The 20255-nt window shown below is 55.3% G+C and overlaps 1 protein-coding gene across 1 annotated transcript; it reads right to left on the bottom strand.

Annotated features, from left to right (window-relative positions):
* Positions 1 to 4571: 4571 nt before the first annotated feature.
* On the bottom strand, positions 4572 to 18907 carry LOC138243061 (uncharacterized). The gene is made up of 9 exons (XM_069198555.1): positions 18550 to 18907; positions 17644 to 17931; positions 16809 to 17102; positions 15499 to 15783; positions 14520 to 14726; positions 9456 to 9515; positions 8388 to 8678; positions 6686 to 6979; positions 4572 to 5340 (listed from the first exon to the last, which is right to left on the bottom strand). The coding sequence occupies exons 2-9, from the start codon at positions 17741 to 17743 to the stop codon at positions 5210 to 5212; spliced, it is 1662 nt and encodes a 553-aa protein (XP_069054656.1). The 5' UTR covers positions 17744 to 17931; positions 18550 to 18907; the 3' UTR covers positions 4572 to 5209.
* Between the last annotated feature and the right edge of the window lie 1348 nt (positions 18908 to 20255).

The following is a 20255-nucleotide window of genomic DNA, read 5'->3' on the forward strand; positions in this document are numbered from 1 at the left end:
ACACACACTCTCCTCTCAGAACACACACAGTCCCCCCAAAACACACACTCTCCTCCCAGAACACACACAGTCCCCCCAAAACACACACTCTCCTCTCAGAACACACACAGTCCCCCCAAAACACACACTCTCCTCTCAGAACACACACAGTCCCCCCAAAACACACACTCTCCTCTCAGAACACACACAGTCCCCCCAAAACACACACTCTCCTCCCAGAACACACACAGTCCCCCCAAAACACACACTCTCCTCTCAGAACACACACTCCCCCCCAAAACACACACTCTCCTCTCAGAACACACACAGTCCCCCCAAAACACACACTCTCCTCTCGGAACACACACTCCCCCCAAAACACACACTCTGCTCTCAGAACACACACAGTCCCCGAAAAACACACACTCTCCTCTCAGAACACACACAGCCCCCACAAAACACACACAGTCCCCCCAAAACACACACTCTCCTCTCAAAACACACACAGTCCCCCCAAAACACACACTCTGCTCCCAGAACACACACAGTCCCCCCAAAACACACACTCTCCTCCCAGAACACACACAGTCCCCCCAAAACACACACTCTCCTCTCAGAACACACACAGCCCCCACAAAACACACACTCTCCTCCCAGAACACACACAGTCCCCCCAAAACACACACTCTCCTCTCAGAACACACACAGTCCCCGAAAAACACACACTCTCCTCCCAGAACACACACAGTCCCCAACAAAAACACACACTCTCCTCCCAGAACACGCACAGTCCCCCAGAAAGCGCTTCTAAGACGATGCGGTGTGTGTGTGTGTTTGTGTGTGTGTCTACGCGTCCTTCGGTTTTCACTTACAAACCGCCGAGTCAATCTCACAATTAACCTCGCGGAGTTTCTATCTGCTGTAAGTGCGACAGCGAGCGTCTTGGTTCCGGGCGCCGGAAGCAGCGCCGTCACACCTGTCTGCCCAGACGGCACACGGCCACAGGTGGACCACCTAACCTTCCGAGCAGAACGACGGGCACAACACAACAAACACAACCGCCCCCCCGTCCCCCGTCCCGTGTGGAAGCTCCTGTCTTCTGCTGTCCCCGGTGTGTGACTCCGGTTTCAGCCAGTGACGCGTTCCCGATCCCTACCGTTGGCACACAGCACGCAAGAGCCGTTTTCAAAAAAAACAAAAACAAAACCAAACCCCCCCATCATTAGCGGAAAACCCGCGGCGGCACCGCTGACTTCCGAGAACTGGGGACGTTTGCTCCTTGTTGTTGTTGACTCAGAGGCAGAGCCGTCTCCGCGGACACTCGGCTCGCTGATCAGAAAACCCACACCCGCCAGCCCTGCGCCAACGGCGGCTTGTTTCGGTTCCAGATCGGGGTGACGTTTGCAGGAGATTTAGCGGGGGGTTTGGAGACCCCGGATCTGCGTTGGAGGCTCTGAAACTCGTGTTTTTTTTTGGGGGGTGGGTGGGGGACTGGAGGACAGAGGTTTTGGGGGGGGTTGGAGATGAGGAGTCCGAGGTTGTTGGGGGTAGACATGTTGTGCGTTTTTGAGGCGCAGGTTTTGAGGTTGTGAGTGTGAGGTTGTTGGGGGTAGGCATGTTGTGCGTTTTTGAGACGCAGGTTGTGAGTCCGAGGTTGTTGGGGGTAGACATGTTGTGCATTTTTGAGGCGCAGGTTTTGAGGTTGTGATTCCAAGGTTTTGGGGGTAGACATGTTGTGCGTTTTTGGGGCACAGGTTTTGAGGTTGTGAGTCCAAGGTTTTGGGGGTAGACATCTTGTGCGTTTTTGAGACACAGGTTTTGAGGTTGTGAGTCCGAGGTTGTTGGGGGTAGACATGTTGTGCGTTTTTGAGGCGCAGGTTTTGAGGTTGTGAGGTTGTGAGTCCGAGGTTGCTGGGGGTAGACGTGCGTTTTTGAGACGCAGTTTGTGAGTCTGAGGTTGTTGGCGGTAGACATGTTGTGCGTTTTTGAGACCCAGGTTGTGAGTCCGAGGTTGTTGGGGGTAGACATCTTGTGCGTTTTTGAGACGCAGGTTTTGGGGTTTTGAGGTTGTGAGTCCGAGGTTGCTGGGGGTAGACATGTTGTGCGTTTTTGAGACGCAGGTTTTGGGGTTTTGAGGTTGTGAGTCCAAGGTTTTGGGGGTAGACATGTTGTGTGTTTTTGAGGCGCAGGTTTTGAGGTTGTGAGGTTGTGAGTCCGAGGTTGCTGGGGGTAGACACCTTGTGTGTTTTTGAGACGCGGGTTTGGAGACGAGGACTTGTGAAGCACGGAGACAGGGTTTTGGGGGGACAACGCCTTCGAAACTGCCGGTACAAAAGCACATGTTCCTTGTTTTAAGGATGGTGATGGTGAGATGGTGAGTCTGAGGTTGTTGGGGGTAGACATGTTGTGCGTTTTTGAGGCGCAGGTTTTGAGGTTGTGAGTGTGAGGTTGTTGGGGGTAGACATGTTGTGCGTTTTTGAGGCGCAGGTTTTGAGGTTGTGAGTGTGAGGTTGTTGGGGGTAGACATGTTGTGCGTTTTCGAGACCCAGGTTGTGAGTCCGAGGTTGCTGGGGGTAGACATCTTGTGCGTTTTTGAGACGCGGGTTTGGAGACGAGGACTTGTGAAGCATGGAGACAGGGTTTCGGGGGGACAACACCTTCGAAACTGCCGGTAGCGATTCGGCGACGGGCAGCCTGCACTCCGAGGTTTGGGGTGGTCTTGAGGTGCGACGTTCTGGGGGGGGACGCTGGTCGCACCCGCCAAAACACCCCCCGAAGATCACTCCCCTCCCGAAAGAGCAAAAGGCGCCAGCCCTCTGCGCCCATTCATCGTCTCCAAAAGCACATGGTCCTTGTTTTAAAAAAGCAAAAAACAAAACACTTTTGGCAGAATTAAACACGCGAGTCCTGACAGGACGTGCTCTCATCTCCTGTGGGTCAGGCCCTCTGTGAGCTGCGCATTCTTCCTTTTCAGACACTGGAATCAAATCGTAAAAGTTATGATAGAGTGGCGAGGTCTCCCTGTGTTTCTGGGCCCCCACAAGAAATGTACGAGTCCCGTTTCTTTCTCGACCCAGGGACATCAATTCTCCAGAGTCGGACCCTCGATCAACACCTCACCCTCACGTTGATCTATAGGGCTCTGCCTGGCCGGGCGCCTCAGTACCTGTCTGGGCTATCATCGCCCTGCTCCCCACCTCGCAACCTTCGCTCCTCCATTTCTGCTCTCCTGTCTGTCCCCCCAGCCCGTCTACACTCTGGGGGGCGACAGGGCCTTCTCCTGCTGCGCCCCTCAAGCTCTGGAACTCTCTGCCCCAGGATATCAGAGAGCCTCCTTCTCTCAACTCCTTCAGATCCAGACTCCAAACCCTCTCCTTCAGAAGAGCCTCTCCTGAACTGGTCTCATCCTTCACCCCTCTGCTTCTCCTAGTGCCACCACCCCCGGTCTCCTCCGTGTGCTGTCATTGTGTTTGATCTGGTGTAGTCTTCTTATTTAGTGTTGTGGTCGTCCTGTAAAGCGCTTGGAGAAGCCACCTTTAAGGGCGCTATATAAAATAAAGCTTAGGGGTTATTACAACACCGCGAGCGGAACCTTTTAGCCCACCACAGATCAATCCGGCTGGGCAGCTTGTTCCCCACCCCCACCCCCACCCCCCTCTGTGTACAGAAGAGCCTCCTGTCCTGACTGGAGGAGCTCACCCAGCTGTGTCTGGAGAGAAGCCCCAGGGTATCGGCTTCAACCACAGGGCTGGGCAGCCTGTTCCCCACCCTCGCCACCCTCTGTGTACAGAAGAGCCCCCTGTCCTGACTGGAGGAGCTCACCCAGCTGTGTCTGGAGAGGAGCCGGGGTATCGGCTTCAACCACAGGGCTGGGCAGCTTGTTCCCCACCCCCTATGCGCATTTCGAGGAATGGGCGTAACACGGGAGGTCTACATCCGCTCTAAAAAGTAGGGCCCCAGTTCCGTTCATCGCGGTACTGTTCTCAATAACGCAACGTTCCGGTTAGGAGCATAGCTGTAGGCCCCTACGTTCTCCCCGGAGATGGTAACAAAACCTGACGTGGGCAAAGCCACCGGAGTTAAAACAGAAACTGTATTACATCTTCTCTTTAAGATATCTGACCTATATCTACGTCAAAAGGCCTTTGAAACTGGCCTCGTAGCACATGACTGAAACGTCTGAGTCACCAGCAGCAACAGGCCGATCTCCCCCAAGTTTACTGGCATTGAGCACAGGAGTCACGATGGTCTGACTGATTTAACACAGACTATAAAAAAGTGGATTTAAATCTGAAAAGTGCAGGCTCTTCTGTACACAGAGGGGGGTGGGGGTGGGGAACAGGCCGCCCAGTCCATGTGGTTGAAGCCGATACCCCGGCGTCTCTCCAGACACAGCTGGGTGAGCTCCTCCAGTCAGGACAGGGGGCTCTTCTGTACACAGAGGGTGGTGGGGGTGGGGAACAGGCTGCCCAGCCCTGAGGTTCCACAGTTACACACACACACAGTTATCACAGGACACACACACACCCTGGACAGGACACCAGTCACAGCAAGGACTTTGGACTGTGGAAGGAAACCCACACAAACGCATGTCAACGTCGATAATTATTTAATACTCTTAACACTTAAAAGAATAAAGAGAAACTGGCTCACACCCAATCAAACTGAGAATCCTTCAGTGCAATTAAAAGGGTTTTATTACCTTTTTTATTATATAGAATTTGGTTAAAAAAAAAACTCTTAACAGTGCAAAATACAAGATATGTTACAAAAATAAAGTTCTGCAAGCCCACCCCCACAAATCTCATACAAAAAAGTGCTTTGCTATATGGCACTGGAGGGACGGAGCTCTCCTGATCACGAACGGGGTGCTCCCAGCCCCATCGTTTTAAAGTGCTTCACGGGGACCCGTGCTGTAGAGACACCCCACTGCTCTTTAGTCTCTGGGGGGGGGTCAGGCTAAACGACACCCCCGAAAAAAACGCAGATAGTGTCACGCCTATCAAGAGACAGCCCCGCCCTCCTGTGCCCAGCCTGGAAGCTTCAAGTCAATCCGGTAAGAGCTGTGCCACCACCCAGTGGATTCGAACTCGAAACCGCCCTGGTGGTGGTGGGGGGGGTTACCAGCCCAGAATCGCCCCCCCCCCACAGCTCGGCTCGGGATCAGGTGCGAACTCCGCACCGGAAGAACAGAGGAACCCGCCAGTCCGCAGGAGCCCGGCTCCGGTTCTCACACGGCGCGGGCTCGGCGACGCAGGACGACGGCCACCGTCACGCCGACGAGGAAGAGGAAGAGGGCGCCCGAGAGGTAGGCCGGGACACGCCCCCGGGTTCCGGAGGGTTCTGTCTGAGCCTTGGGATCTGGGGAGGGCAGGGAGACGGAGAGAGAAAGACACACCACTGTTAATACAGTCCAGTCACACCCCCTCCGACCATCACACACACACACACCCTGGACAGGACAGCAGTCCATCACAGGACACACACACACACACTCACACACCCTGGACAGGACACCAGTCCATCACAGGACACACACACACACTCACACACACCCTGGACAGGACACCAGTCCATCACAGGACACACACACTCACACACCCTGGACAGGACACCAGTCCATCACAGGACACACACACACACACACTCACACACCCTGGACAGGACACCAGTCCATCACAGGACACACACACTCACACACCCTGGACAGGACACCAGTCCATCACAGGACACACACACACACTCACACACACCCTGGACAGGACACCAGTCCATCACAGACACACACACACACACTCACACACCCTGGACAGGACACCAGTCCATCACAGGACACACACACACTCACACACACACACACACACACACCCTGGACAGGACAGGAGTCCATCACAGGACACACACACACTCACACACACACACACACACACCCTGGACAGGACAGGAGTCCATCACAGGACACACACACACTCACACACACACACACACACACACACACACTGGACAGGACAGGAGTCCATCACAGGACACACTCACACACCCTGGACAGGACAGGAGTCCATCACAGGACACACTCACACACTCACACACCCTGGACAGGACACCAGTCCATCACAGGACACACACACACTCACACACCCTGGACAGGACACCAGTCCATCACAGGACACACACACTCACACACCCTGGACAGGACACCAGTCCATCACAGGACACACACACACTCACACACCCTGGACAGGACACCAGTCCATCACAGGACACACACACACTCACACACCCTGGACAGGACACCAGTCCATCACAGGACACACACACACTCACACACCCTGGACAGGACACCAGTCCATCACAGGACACACTCACACACCCTGGACAGGACACCAGTCCATCACAGGACACACACACACACTCACACGCCCTGGACAGGACAGCAGTCCATCACAGGACACACACACACTCACACACCCCGGACAGGACACTAGTCCATCACAGGACACACACACACACACACACACCCTGGACAGGACACCAGTCCATCACAGATCCCCATGACCTGGAAAGAGCTCTGAGAGGAGGGTCTGGAAAGGCGCTATATATTAACAACAACCACAGCAAGGGCACTGCTCACTAACAGAGGGCCGGATTCGGGGGGGACAGGACCCATCCACAGAGCAACACCCCTCCTCCTCCTCCTCCTCCTCACCTTCCAAGCTCACGGCCAGCTCCACGGTCCCGATGTCCCTGCCCGTGTCCGGGTACCTCAGGGTGTAGAGCCCGGCGTCCTCCGGCCCCAGGGGCCCCAGCACCAGGTGGCCGTCCCGCGCCGACACCCTGCCCCCGTACGGCGGGGGGCAGCTGGGCAGGCCGTCCCGGACGGAGCAGAGCGGGCCGGGCGCCCCCCCCGCCGCGGGCCGGAACAGCAGCTCCGCGGGCCGCTCCGTGAAGAGGGGCAGGGACACGCTGGCCCCGCCGGCCGCCCTGAGGGACCGGCGGTACGCTGCGGCGGGAGAGAGGATCGGGTCACTGGCAGGTTGTTCGACACCCCCGCCACCCCTCTGTGTACAGAAGAGCCCCCCCTGTCCTGACTGGAGGAGCTCACCCAGCTGTGTCTGGAGAGAAGCCGGGGTATCGGCTTCAACCACAGGGCTGGGCAGCCTGTTCCCCACCCCCACCCCCCTCTGTGTACAGAAGAGCCCCTCCCTGTCCTGACTGGAGGAGCTCACCCAGCTGTGTCTGGAGAGAAGCCAGGGTATCGGCTTCAACCACAGGGCTGGGCAGCCTGTTCCCCACCCCCACCCCCCTCTGTGTACAGTAGAGCCCCCTGTCCTGACTGGAGGAGCTCACCCAGCTGTGTCTGGAGAGGAGCCAGGGTATCGGCTTCAACCACAGGGCTGGGCAGCTTGTTCCCCACCCCCACCCCCCTCTGTGTACAGAAGAGCCTCCTGTCCTGACTGGAGGAGCTCACCCAGCTGTGTCTGGAGAGAAGCCGGGGTATCGGCTTCAACCACAGGGCTGGGCAGCCTGTTCCCCACCCCCACCCCCCTCTGTGTACAGTAGAGCCTCCTGTCCTGACTGGAGGAGCTCACCCAGCTGTGTCTGGAGAGGAGCCAGGGTATCGGCTTCAACCACAGGGCTGGGCGGCTTGTTCCCCACCCCCACCCCCCTCTGTGTACAGCAGAGCCTCCTGTCCTGACTGGAGGAGCTCACCCAGCTGTGTCTGGAGAGAAGCCAGGGTCTTGAAGCCTTGAAGATGATGTACTGCGAAAACCGGTTATGACGTCTCAAGGGACGCTCGACTGTCTCTTCCCCTGACCCTCACCTCTTTCTCAATCAGTCAGGAGCCCCTTCATGCAATACCCCCTCACATCCAGAGCAGCAATAAGCTAGCGAGGAAAAACCGTCCTTCGGATGAGACGTCAAACCGAGGTCCTGACTCTCTGTGCTCATTAACAATCCCGGGGTGTCTCTGGAGAAGAGTAGGGGTGTTACCCCAGTGTCCTGGCCTGATTCCCCCCCCTGGTCTTGACCCATCATGGCCTCCTAATCACCCCCCACTCTCTGAACTGGCTCCATCCCTCTGCTCTCCTCCCCACTGAGAGCTGCTGTGTGCTGAGCGGACTGGAGCATCATCCAGGTGGGGTACACACTGGTGGGGGTGGAGGGGATCCCCCTGACCTGGGAAGAGCTCAGAGGGGAGGGTCCAGCAAGGCGCTATATAAGAGCAAGGAATCACACACTGACTACCCTGCTGTGTGCTGAGCGGACTGGAGCATCATCCAGGTGGGGTACACACTGGGGGGGCTGGAGGGGATCCCCCTGACCCGGGAAGAGCTCCGAGTGGAGGGTCCGGCAAGGCGCTATATAAGTGTAAGGATCTCTTCTGAGAGCGATCAGTGCCTCCTCACCTTCCACCTTCAGCCCGTAGGTGGCGCCGCTGTGCTCGCCTCCCGCCTCCCGGTGCCAGGTGGTGTACTGCCCCTCGTCCGCCGCCGTCACCCTGTGCAGCACCAGGGCCCCCGCCCGGACCCCCGCCCGGGCGCCGAGCCCGTCCGGAGGGGAGCTCAGCGTCCAGTTCCTGACCCGGAAGTGCCGGGTCGCCCCCTCGTCGCCCCGGAACTCCACCTCCGAGTCGCCGGCCCGCAGGGGCAGGGCGAGGTCGTCTCCGTGGCCGACGGTGAGAGCCGCACTGCAGCAGGCTGACACGGGGCGGGGTTATTACACAGGTCGACACAACACACAACACACAACACACAACACACAACACACAACACACAACACACAACACACAACACACAACACACAACACACAACACACAACACACAACACACAACACACAACACACAACACACAACACACAACACACCAGCCAGCAGCCATATCCCCCTGCAACTCACAACGACTGGAGCCCCAGCAGGTGTGAGCCTGGCCAGTACCTGGAGGGGAGACTCCTGGGAGGAGAGCTGAGGCTGCTGCTGGAGGAGGTGTGAGTGGGGCCAGCAGGGGGCGCTCTCACCCTGCGGTCTGTGTGGGTCCTGATGCCCCCAGTATAGTGACGGGGGACACTGGACTGTAAACAGGCGCCGTCCTTCGGATGAGACGTCAAACCGAGGTCCTGACTCTCTGTGCTCATTAACAATCCCGGGGTGTCTCTCGAGAAGAGTAGGGGTGTTACCCCAGTCTCCTGGTCAAATACCCCCCCTGGTCTTGACCCATCATGGCCTCCTAATAATCCCCCTCTCTGAACTGGCTCCATCCCTCTGCTCTCCTCCCCACTGAGAGCTGCTGTGTGGGGGAGCGTTCTGGCGCACTATGGCCCCAGGTGGGGCTGCACACTGGTGGGGGTGGAGGGGAGTCCCCATTGCCTGTAAAGCGCTTTGAGTGGAGTGTCCAGAAAAGCGCTATATAAGTGTAAGCAATTATTATTATTATTATATATTATACATATATATAATAAATAAAAGCTCTAACTCACCACGATCAGTGCAAGACAGAGCGCACAGGATGAAAAGCCATCTTGTCATCCTCGCGCCACCTACGGAGAGAACAGATTCACACCCGTCACGACCCAGAGGAAACTCTGAGGAAATGCGCTGGAAACGACGGACAACGGGCTCTTCTTTACACTAGGGGTGGCGGGGGTGGGGAACAAGCTGCCCAGCCCACGTCGTTTAAAGACGATACGCTCGCTGACTTCACTCAAGACCCTCCAGTCAGGACGGGAGACGGTTTTTTTTTTTTTTTTTTTACGCGAAGGGTGGTGGGGGTGTGGCACAAGCCTGCTCCGCAGACGCCCTGGTTTCTTCTAAGCAAGGGCTGGGTTAATTCCTCGCCTCCTTGAGCCGCCGACGACCCAAGGGGGCGTCACCGGCTCTGACTGGAAAGAGGAGAACAGGGCGGCGGTCTCGCCCACCGCGGCGGGAGAACCCCCCTCCTTCCTTCTGAAGAAAAGCCGCCACACGCGCGCTCGCGCGATTCGAGGAAACTGTCACCCCCCACCCCACGCACACGCCAGGTCTCTCAACGGGCAAGTCCAGAAAGTCTAGCAAAATAAACACTCGGGTTTCCGGCGCAACCCACAGAGCCTCGCACACGCTTTCCAGTAGCGAACATAAACATCACAGCTCTCATTCTCCCACCTCCCTCCGCCCAAGAACATCTCCTGAACATCCACAGCGCTTCAGCGCCTCAAAACGGCGCGAACGAACCGCCAACGGGTGTGGAACGATCCTGCGTGCGGACCGAAAAAACACGTTTTATTCAACTCAACCGGCCCCACCGCTACCACGCTGCTTCGGAGGTCCTAGAACTCCGCCGGTCCCCTAATATTGACGACATTGAGAGGCCCAAACAAAAGCCGTGCGAGGAGGAGGAGAAGACGCCAAAAAAAAAAAAGATTGAACTCCTCGGCGATGTACTTTACAACTCCCCCACCACCCCCAAGATACAGTTAAAATAATATAAATAAAATGTACCCCCCCCGTCCTCGCAGGCGTCGCTCGGGTGCGACGTCATCAAGGGGCGACGGGAAGTGTAGTTTTCAACCACTTTTGGACGCCTGGACTGCGGGAGCGATCTCCGTCTTAACTTGCGAGATCATTAAAGCCAAGTCGGTATACTGGCGGGTGAACCGTGAGCACAGACGATCGAGATCAGAGCGTTATTTTTTCTACTGTAGAAACCAACAACGACAAAAAAAAAGCCACATTTCCCGGCTGAAAGTGGACGATGAAAAGGCCCCAGCTCTTCGCCTTTTGACGCGCCGAATGATGCGCTAACAGCACCAGCGATGATATTTCTATGCAGCTCTGTTTCATATGACAGGAGCGGGTCTCCAAACCGACTCTTTTTACCGTCCAGCTCTCCATCGCACCCGGGGCCGGCCCGTCCCCATTTCTTCTCTTCTCCAGGAAGAAAAAGACGCAAGATATCCGAACCCTTTCCGTCCCCGCCTCCTCCAGAGAGAGTGAGAGTAACGATCTCCGTCTTCTTGCGAGACCATTAGAGCCAAGTCCCTATACTGTCGGGTGAATCGTGAACACAGGCTATCGAGATCAGAGCGCTAATTATTTCTACTGAATTTCATTATTTTATTTGCTGTGGCAACACTGATTGTACCCATCGGTCATGCTAATAAAGCACCTCGACTTGAATTGAATTGAATTGTAAGAGAGAGAGACAGGCAGACCTGACTGTCCAGAGAGGACAGGCTGTGCTCCCACTGCCAGCGGGGAGAAACAGAGACAGAGGTGCACTTCCTACTGCACTGTGACAGATACTCTGGGATTAGAGAAACATTCTTCCCGAAATTCAGAAATCTAATCCCAGAGTTCCCACACCTGCCAGAATCACAACGGGTCCCATTCCTACTGGGAGAGGGAGGAGGGAACTCAGTTGAACTGGCAGCCCAGTATGTGATCTCCTGTCCCAGCCTGAGGAACAGACAGTGAGCCTGTCTCTCAATAATAATAATCCAGTGTGTGATCTCCTGTCCCAGCCTGAGGAACAGACAGTGAGCCTGTCTCTCAATAATAATAATACAGTGTGTGATCTCCTGTCCCAGCCTGAGGAACAGACAGTGAGCCTGTCTCTCAATAATAATAATACAGTGTGTGATCTCCTGTCCCAGCCTGAGGAACAGACAGTGAGCCTGTCTCTCAATAATAATAATCCAGTGTGTGATCTCCTGTCCCAGCCTGAGGAACAGACAGTGAGCCTGTCTCTCAATAATAATAATACAGTGTGTGATCTCCTGTCCCAGCCTGAGGAACAGACAGTGAGCCTGTCTCTCAATAATAATAATACAGTGTGTGATCTCCTGTCCCAGCCTGAGGAACAGACAGTGAGCCTGTCTCTCAATAATAATAATCCAGTGTGTGATCTCCTGTCCCAGCCTGAGGAACAGACAGTGAGCCTGTCTCTCAATAATAATAATACAGTGTGTGATCTCCTGTCCCAGCCTGAGGAACAGTGAGCCTGTCTCTCAATAATAATAATACAGTGTGTGATCTCCTGTCCCAGCCTGAGGAACAGACAGTGAGCCTGTCTCTCAATAATAATAATACAGTGTGTGATCTCCTGTCCCAGCCTGAGGAACAGTGAGTCTGTCTCCCAATAATAATAATACAGTGTGTGATCTCCTGTCCCAGCCTGAGGAACAGACAGTGAGCCCGTCTCTCAGTAATAATAATACAGTGTGTGATCTCCTGTCCCAGCCTGAGGAACAGACAGTGAGCCTGTCTCTCAATAATAATAATACAGTGTGTGATCTCCTGTCCCAGCCTGAGGAACAGACAGTGAGCCCGTCTCTCAATAATAATAATACAGTGTGTGATCTCCTGTCCCAGCCTGAGGAACAGACAGTGAGCCCGTCTCTCAATAATAATAATCCAGTGTGTGATCTCCTGTCCCAGCCTGAGGAACAGTGAGCCCGTCTCTCAATAATAATAATACAGTGTGTGATCTCCTGTCCCAGCCTGAGGAACAGACAGTGAGCCCGTCTCTCAATAATAATAATAGTGTGTGATCTCCTGTCCCAGCCTGAGGAACAGACAGTGAGCCTGTCTCTCAATAATAATAATACAGTGTGTGATCTCCTGCCCAGCCTGAGGAACAGACAGTGAGCCTGTCTCTCAATAATAATAATCCAGTGTGTGATCTCCTGTCCCAGCCTGAGGAACAGACAGTGAGCCTGTCTCTCAATAATAATAATACAGTGTGTGATCTCCTGTCCCAGCCTGAGGAACAGTGAGCCTGTCTCTCAATAATAATAATACAGTGTGTGATCTCCTGTCCCAGCCTGAGGAACAGACAGTGAGCCCGTCTCTCAATAATAATAATACAGTGTGTGATCTCCTGTCCCAGCCTGAGGAACAGACAGTGAGCCTGTCTCTCAATAATAATAATACAGTGTGTGATCTCCTGTCCCAGCCTGAGGAACAGACAGTGAGCCTGTCTCTCAATAATAATAATCCAGTGTGTGATCTCCTGTCCCAGCCTGAGGAACAGACAGTGAGCCTGTCTCTCAATAATAATAATCCAGTGTGTGATCTCCTGTCCCAGCCTGAGGAACAGACAGTGAGCCTGTCTCTCAATAATAATAATCCAGTGTGTGATCTCCTGTCCCAGCCTGAGGAACAGACAGTGAGCCTGTCTCTCAATAATAATACTACAGTGTGTGATCTCCTGTCCCAGCCTGAGGAACAGACAGTGAGCCTGTCTCTCAATAATAATAATACAGTGTGTGATCTCCTGTCCCAGCCTGAGGAACAGACAGTGAGCCTGTCTCTCAATAATAATAATACAGTGTGTGATCTCCTGTCCCAGCCTGAGGAACAGTGAGTCTGTCTCCCAATAATAATAATACAGTGTGTGATCTCCTGTCCCAGCCTGAGGAACAGACAGTGAGCCCGTCTCTCAGTAATAATAATACAGTGTGTGATCTCCTGTCCCAGCCTGAGGAACAGACAGTGAGCCTGTCTCTCAATAATAATAATACAGTGTGTGACCTCCTGTCCCAGCCTGAGGAACAGACAGTGAGTCTGTCTCTCAATAATAATAATACAGTGTGTGATCTCCTGTCCCAGCCTGAGTAACAGTGAGTCTGTCTCCCAATAATAATAATACAGTGTGTGATCTCCTGTCCCAGCCTGAGGAACAGACAGTGAGCCTGTCTCTCAATAATAATAATACAGTGTGTGATCTCCTGTCCCAGCCTGAGGAACAGACAGTGCGCCTGTCTCTCAATAATAATAATAATACAGTGTGTGACCTCCTGTCCCAGCCTGAGGAACAGACAGTGAGCCTGTCTCTCAATAATAATAATACAGTGTGTGACCTCCTGTCCCAGCCTGAGTAACAGTGAGTCTGTCTCCCAATAATGCTCCAGCCGTCTACAGTATATGTCAATATTTTATAATACATCTTTGTTGTAAATGTCTGTGAATTTTATTTTACTATTATTTTATGTTTTGTTCCATGTCCATGTTATTATTTTTATTTGCTTTGGCAACACTGATTGTACCCATCGGTCATGCGAAAAAAAGCACCTCGAATTGAATTGAATTGTAAGAGAGAGAGAGAGACACACGAGGAAAACAACAACAACGAAACCAAAGTAAACAACAACAAAGAAAAACGGGTTCTGAGTTCTGGAATCGCTGGGCCCGACCTGGGCTCGGAGATCCCAGACCGGATCGGACCGGACCGACCCGGGCAGTGCGGCGTTTTGCTCTCCAACCACTTAGCCCGGTTCGGATGGGGCTGATCGCGACACTCTTTCAAAACAAAAACAATGTTCCTCGTCAGAAGAGACCTTGTTATGCTAATCACCCCCAAACTGCCAGCTACTCCACAACTATCGATTAGTAGTAGCATGCGCTGCACTAGCAGTTGATCACTAATCAATTACTCAAGTAAGGACTTGTAATTTATCGGCTTCAGCCACAGGGCTGGGCTGCTTGTTCCCCACCCCTGCCCCCCTCTGTGGAAAGAAGAGCCCCCTGTCCTGACTGGATCCCAGCAAGGGGATCCCCCTGACCCCGGTGCTCTGCCTCCGCGGAGAGCTCCTCTTCCTGGTCCGGAGACGCCCTGCACTGCAGCCTGAAATCGGGGCGCTTGGCCTTCTCCGCCCTCCTCCTCCTCCTCCTCCCCCACAGCAGCAGGCCCCCGGCCACCAGCACGAGGAGGATCAGGACTCCCACGACCGTCCCGGCGACCAGCCCACTGGACTGACCTGGAGGGGGGGCTGGGGGGAGACACACAGAGAGCAGGTTAGAGATCGGGGAGACTGGGGTGTATAAGACCCCGAGGGGCAGAGGCAGGGCCCAGCTCGCAGGGGATCAGAAACAAGAGAGGAAAAACACGCGCAGAAAAAAAAACAAAACAATTCAACCACCAGAGGTTATAAATGTAGTAAATGATGTGATTGGCTTCAACCACCGGGCCGGGCGGCCTGTTCCCCACCCCCGCCCCCCTCTGTGTACAGTAGAGCCTCCTGTCCTGACTGGAGGAGCTCACCCAGCTGTGTCTGGAGAGAAGCCAGGGTATCGGCTTCGACCACAGGGCTGGGCGGCCTGTTCCCCACCCCCACCCCCCTCTGTGTACAGAAGAGCCTCCTGTCCTGACTGGAGGAGCTCACCCAGCTGTGTCTGGAGAGAAGCCAGGGTATCGGCTTCGACCACAGGGCTGGGCAGCTTGTTCCCCACCCCCACCACCCTCTGTGTACAGAAACGCCCCCTGTCCTGACTGTCACCCAGCTGACAGTCAGGAGCCCCCTGTCACCCAGCTCTCACTCCAGCAGTGAAATAACACGGGGTCACGACAGGGAAAGTTAAAAAGAGAATTAATGTAGGACGGAGATGAGGAAATGATTCTTTACACAAAGAGCTGTGGGTGTCTGGAACAGCCTTCCCAGGCAGGCGGGGGGGGACCCTACATTAGGACTTCAGCGAAATGAGTAAACGCTCAAAATTCACAGTCATGTGACCCTCTAGTCCCCCTGCTGTAGACCTGCTCACCCTCCACAGTGACGATCACAGTGCTGATGGTGTTTCCCTGAAGGTCCCTCACTGTGTAGCTCCCCTGATCAGACGCCCTCAGCTCCTGCAGCCTGAGCTCCTGATTGTCCACTGACACTCTGTCTCTGTACTGGGGGACACAGCTGGCTGTGCTGCTCTGGACAGAACACACTGAGGTCCAGTCTCCTGAGCCTGCAGGGTCAAACAGCACCTCCACCGGCTCTCCAGTGAGCAGGGGGACAGACAGAGAGGCTCCAGCCTGCAGAGTGACAGTGTCTCTGCGAGCTGGAAGACAATCAGGACAGAGAGCGATATAAGAACCCCCCTCTGTCAGGAGTGGAGACGCCTCTAGTCCCCCTGCTGTAGACCTGCTCACCCTCCACAGTGCCTCTGTGAACTTAGTAGAATGATAATTTTCATAATAACAATAATACAACTGTAAAAATTCAGTGTTAATTCATGCTACTTCTCATAACAACACTAAAGCACAGCTGTCCAGTCCTCGTCCTGGAGGGGTCAGTGTGTGTGTGCGTCTGCAGAGTCTCCAGGGGTCTTTAAAGCAGGGCTGTCCAGTCCTGGTCCTGGAGGGGTCAGTGTGTGTGTGTCTGCAGAGACTCCAGGGGTCTTTAAAGCAGGGCTGTCCAGTCCTGGTCCTGGAGGGGTCAGTGTGTGTGTGTGTCTGCAGAGTCTCCAGGGGTCTTTAAAGCAGGGCTGTCCAGTCCTGGTCCTGGAGGGGTCAGTGTGTGTGTGTGTCTGCAGAGTCTCCAGGGGTCTTTAAAGCAGGGCTGTCCAGTCCTGGTCCTGGAGGGGTCAGTGTGTGTGTGTGTCTGCAGAGTCTCCAGGGGTCTTTAAAGCAGGGCTGTCCAGTCCTGGTCCTGGAGGGGTCAGTGTGTGTGTGTGTCTGCAGAGTCTCCAGGGGTCTTTAAAGCAGGGCTGTCCAGTCCTGGTCCTGGAGGGGTCAGTGTGTGTGTGTGTCTGCAGAGTCTCCAGGGGTCTTTAAAGCAGGGCTGTCCAGTCCTGGTCCTGGAGGGGTCAGTGTGTGTGTGTGTCTGCAGAGTCTCCAGGGGTCTTTAAAGCAGGGCTGTCCAGTCCTGGTCCTGGAGGGGTCAGTGTGTGTGCAGAGTCTCCAGGGGTCTTTAAAGCAGGGCTGTCCAGTCCTGGTCCTGGAGGGGTCAGTGTGTGTGTCTGCAGAGTCTCCAGGGGTCTTTAAAGCAGGGCTGTCCAGTCCTGGTCCTGGAGGGGTCAGTGTGTGTGTGCAGAGTCTCCAGGGGTCTTTAAAGCAGGGCTGTCCAGTCCTGGTCCTGGCTCACCCTCCACAGACAGCTGGACGGAGCTCAGCAGCCTCTCGGTGTCCATCTGCCACAGGGAGTACGTGCCCTGGTCGGCCGGGGTCACGCCGGACAGCAGCAGGGCGCCGGGCTGGCGCCTGACCCGCAGCTGGTACTGCAGCCTGAGCCGCACCCGGCCCCCCCGCAGGGCGAACACGGGCTCGGCCACGCCCCCCGCCCCCGCGGGCTCGAAGCGCACCTGCGCGTCGCCGGCGCCGGACAGCAGCGGGATGGAGAGATCGGCGCCCGCCGGCAGAGTGGCGTTCTCCCTGCGGGCTGGGGGGACAGGATCCGGGATGAGGAGCCCAGCTCTGGAAGGAAACTATCCGTCCACTTCCTCCAGTCCAGGGTCACGGGGGGGAGCGGGAGTCACACACCCTGGACAGGACAGCAGTCCATCACAGGACACACACACACACTCACACACCCTGGACAGGACACCAGTCCATCACAGGACACACACACACTCACACACCCTGGACAGGACAGCAGTCCATCACAGGACACACACACACACACACACACACTGGACAGGACAGCAGTCCATCACAGGACACACACACACACACACACACACACTCACACACCCTGGACAGGACACCAGTCCATCACAGGACACACACACACTCACACACCCTGGACAGGACACCAGTCTATCACAGGACACACACACACACACTCACACACCCTGGACAGGACACCAGTCTATCACAGGATACACACACACCCTGGACAGGACACCCGTCCATCACAGGACACACACACACTCACACACCCTGGACAGGACCTGGACAGAGCGGGTCTCGCGCTGGCCTACCGTGCACAGTGAGCTGGACGGTGCTGAGGGCCCTTCTGGTGTCCAGCTGCAGGACGGTGTAGGTGCCCTGGTCAGCCGGGGTCAGGCCGTAGAGGGTCATGACCTCGTGCTTCACCAGCACGCGGGTGTGGTACTGGGGTTCGAACGACACCCAGCCGCGCTCCAGGGTGAGGACTGTGATGGGCCCCCTGCCTCCCTCAGGATTCGAGAGCACCTCCACTGGCTCCCCGGAGGGCAGTGGGACCGACAGGGGCAGCCCGGGATACAGGGAGAGGTTCAGGCTGTGAGCTGAGGACAGGGAGAAGGAGAAGGAACGTCAGGAAGTATCCGGGAGAGACGGCGATTCCCTTCCCAGCAACACAAAGTTCTGAGCGACTCCTGTTCACCGTCCCTTGTTTGTCCAAACTGTATGCACTGGCTTGTTCCCCACCCCCGCCCCCCCTCTGTGTACAGAAGAGCCCCCCTGTCCTGACTGGAGGAGCTCACCCAGCTGTGTCTGGAGAGAAGCCAGGGTATCGGCTTCAACCACAGGGGCTGGGCGGCTTGTTCCCCACCCCCACCCCCCTCTGTGTACAGCAGAGCCTCCTGTCCTGACTGGAGGAGCTCACCCAGCTGTGTCTGGAGAGAAGCCGGGGTATCGGCTTCAACCACAGGGCTGGGCAGCCTGTTCCCCACCCCCACCCCTCTCTGTGTACAGAAGAGCCCCCCTGTCCTGACTGGAGGAGCTCACCCAGCTGTGTCTGGAGAGAAGCCAGGGTATCGGCTTCAACCACAGGGCTGGGCAGCCTGTTCCCCACCCCCACCCCTCTCTGTGTAGAGTCCTCAATGGTGCTACAGTGTCACACTCACACCAGCCGCTGGAGCCCAGGTTCTGTTGCTACGGAAACGGACGCGACGAGCCGTTACCCACGACGGTGAGCCGCACGTCGCCCAGAAACGTCCGGGAGCCGTCCTCTCCCTCCCTGAAGCACTCGTACGTGTCCTCGTCGGACAGCCGCGCGCGATGGAGGCTCAGGGAGAAGTCCCCCCGGGGGAGCCCGTCCCGGGACACCTCCGTGCGGTTCTCGAACCCGGGGCCGGGGGCGGCCCTGCCCTGGCGGAACGCCCACACGCGTCTGGTGGGGGTCTGCCAGAGGAGGCTCAGGGAGCCCACAGGGGCCCCCCTGTAGGCAGATCCGTCACAGGGGAGAGAGACTGAGCCCCCAAACCTCACCGACACAGAGACAGGAGCCGCCGAGACTGAGGGAGACAGCAACACAACACTCTAGTACACACAGCAACACAACACTCTAATACACACAACACAGCACCCCTGTAGGCAGATCCGTCACAGGGGAGAGAGACTGAGCCCCCAAACCTCACCGACACAGAGACAGGAGCCGCCGAGACTGAGGGAGACAGCAACACAACACTCTAGTACACACAACAACACAACACAGCAACACGACACACTAATACACACAACACAGCAACACGACACTCTAGTACACACAGCAACACAACACTCTAATACACACAGCAACACAACACTCATACACACAGCAACACAACACAGCACCCCTGTAGGCAGATCCGTCACAGGGGAGAGAGACTGAGCCCCCAAACCTCACCGACACGGAGACAGGAGCCGCTGAGACTGAGGGAGACAGCAACACAACACTGTAGTACACACAACACAGCAACACAACACTCTAGTACACACAGCAACACAACACAGCAACACGACACTCTAATACACACAGCAACACAACACTCTAGTACACACAGCAACACAACACTCTCATACACACAACACAGCAACACAACACTCTAGTACACACAGCAACACAACACAGCAACACGACACTCTTATACACACAACACAGCAACACAACACTCTAGTACACACAGCAACACAACACAGCAACACGACACTCTTATACACACAACACAGCAACACGACACTCTAATACACACAGCAACACAACACTCTTATACACACAACACAACACAACACTCTAATACACACAACAACACAACACTCTTATACACACAGCAACACAACACTCTAATACACACAACACAGCAACACGACACTAATACTCACAACAATACAACACTCTCATACACACACAGCACAACACAGCACACTCTTATACACACACACAACACAACACTCCTATACACACAACAATACAACACTCTTATACACACACAACACAACAGACAGTAACACAACACTCTAATACACACAACAACACAACTCTCTCATACACACAACACAGCAACACAACACTGACACACAACAGACAGTGGACACCCTTCTAGACACACCCCGGAGAGAGACTGTGACCCACCTGTGGGACAGAATTACATGTCTGTCCCCTGACTGAATCCCACACAGGTGAGTTAGAGGAGAGCTCACCTCCAGACAGGACGGACAACAGCAGCCCAGCCCAGAGCATCATGGGATTGGACGCCCTTTTTGACACCGAGACAGGAGCTGAAGGGGCCGTGGAGAGAGACTGTGACCCACCTGTGGGACAGAATTACATGTCTGTCCCCTGACTGAATCCCACAGAGGTTAGTTAGAGGAGAGCTCACCTCCAGACAGGACGGACAACAGCAGCCCA

This window comes from Lepisosteus oculatus, chromosome 14, assembly GCF_040954835.1.
Source record: "Lepisosteus oculatus isolate fLepOcu1 chromosome 14, fLepOcu1.hap2, whole genome shotgun sequence".
Lineage (NCBI taxonomy): Eukaryota > Metazoa > Chordata > Actinopteri > Semionotiformes > Lepisosteidae > Lepisosteus > Lepisosteus oculatus.

What these genes read in the sequence shown, in the direction of transcription:
- LOC138243061 (XM_069198555.1), bottom strand. Translation starts at nt 17,743, where the DNA reads ATGACCCTCTACGGCCTGACCCCGGCTGACCAGGGCACCTACACCGTC. An exon ending in CGTCCAGCTGTCTGTGGAGG is followed by an intron (nt 15,784 to 16,808) that starts GTGAGCCAGGAC and finishes ATTGTCTTCCAG; the next exon opens with CTCGCAGAGACACTGTCACT. An exon ending in TCTGTCTTGCACTGATCGTG is followed by an intron (nt 8,679 to 9,455) that starts GTGAGTTAGAGC and finishes GCCCCGTGTCAG; the next exon opens with CCTGCTGCAGTGCGGCTCTC.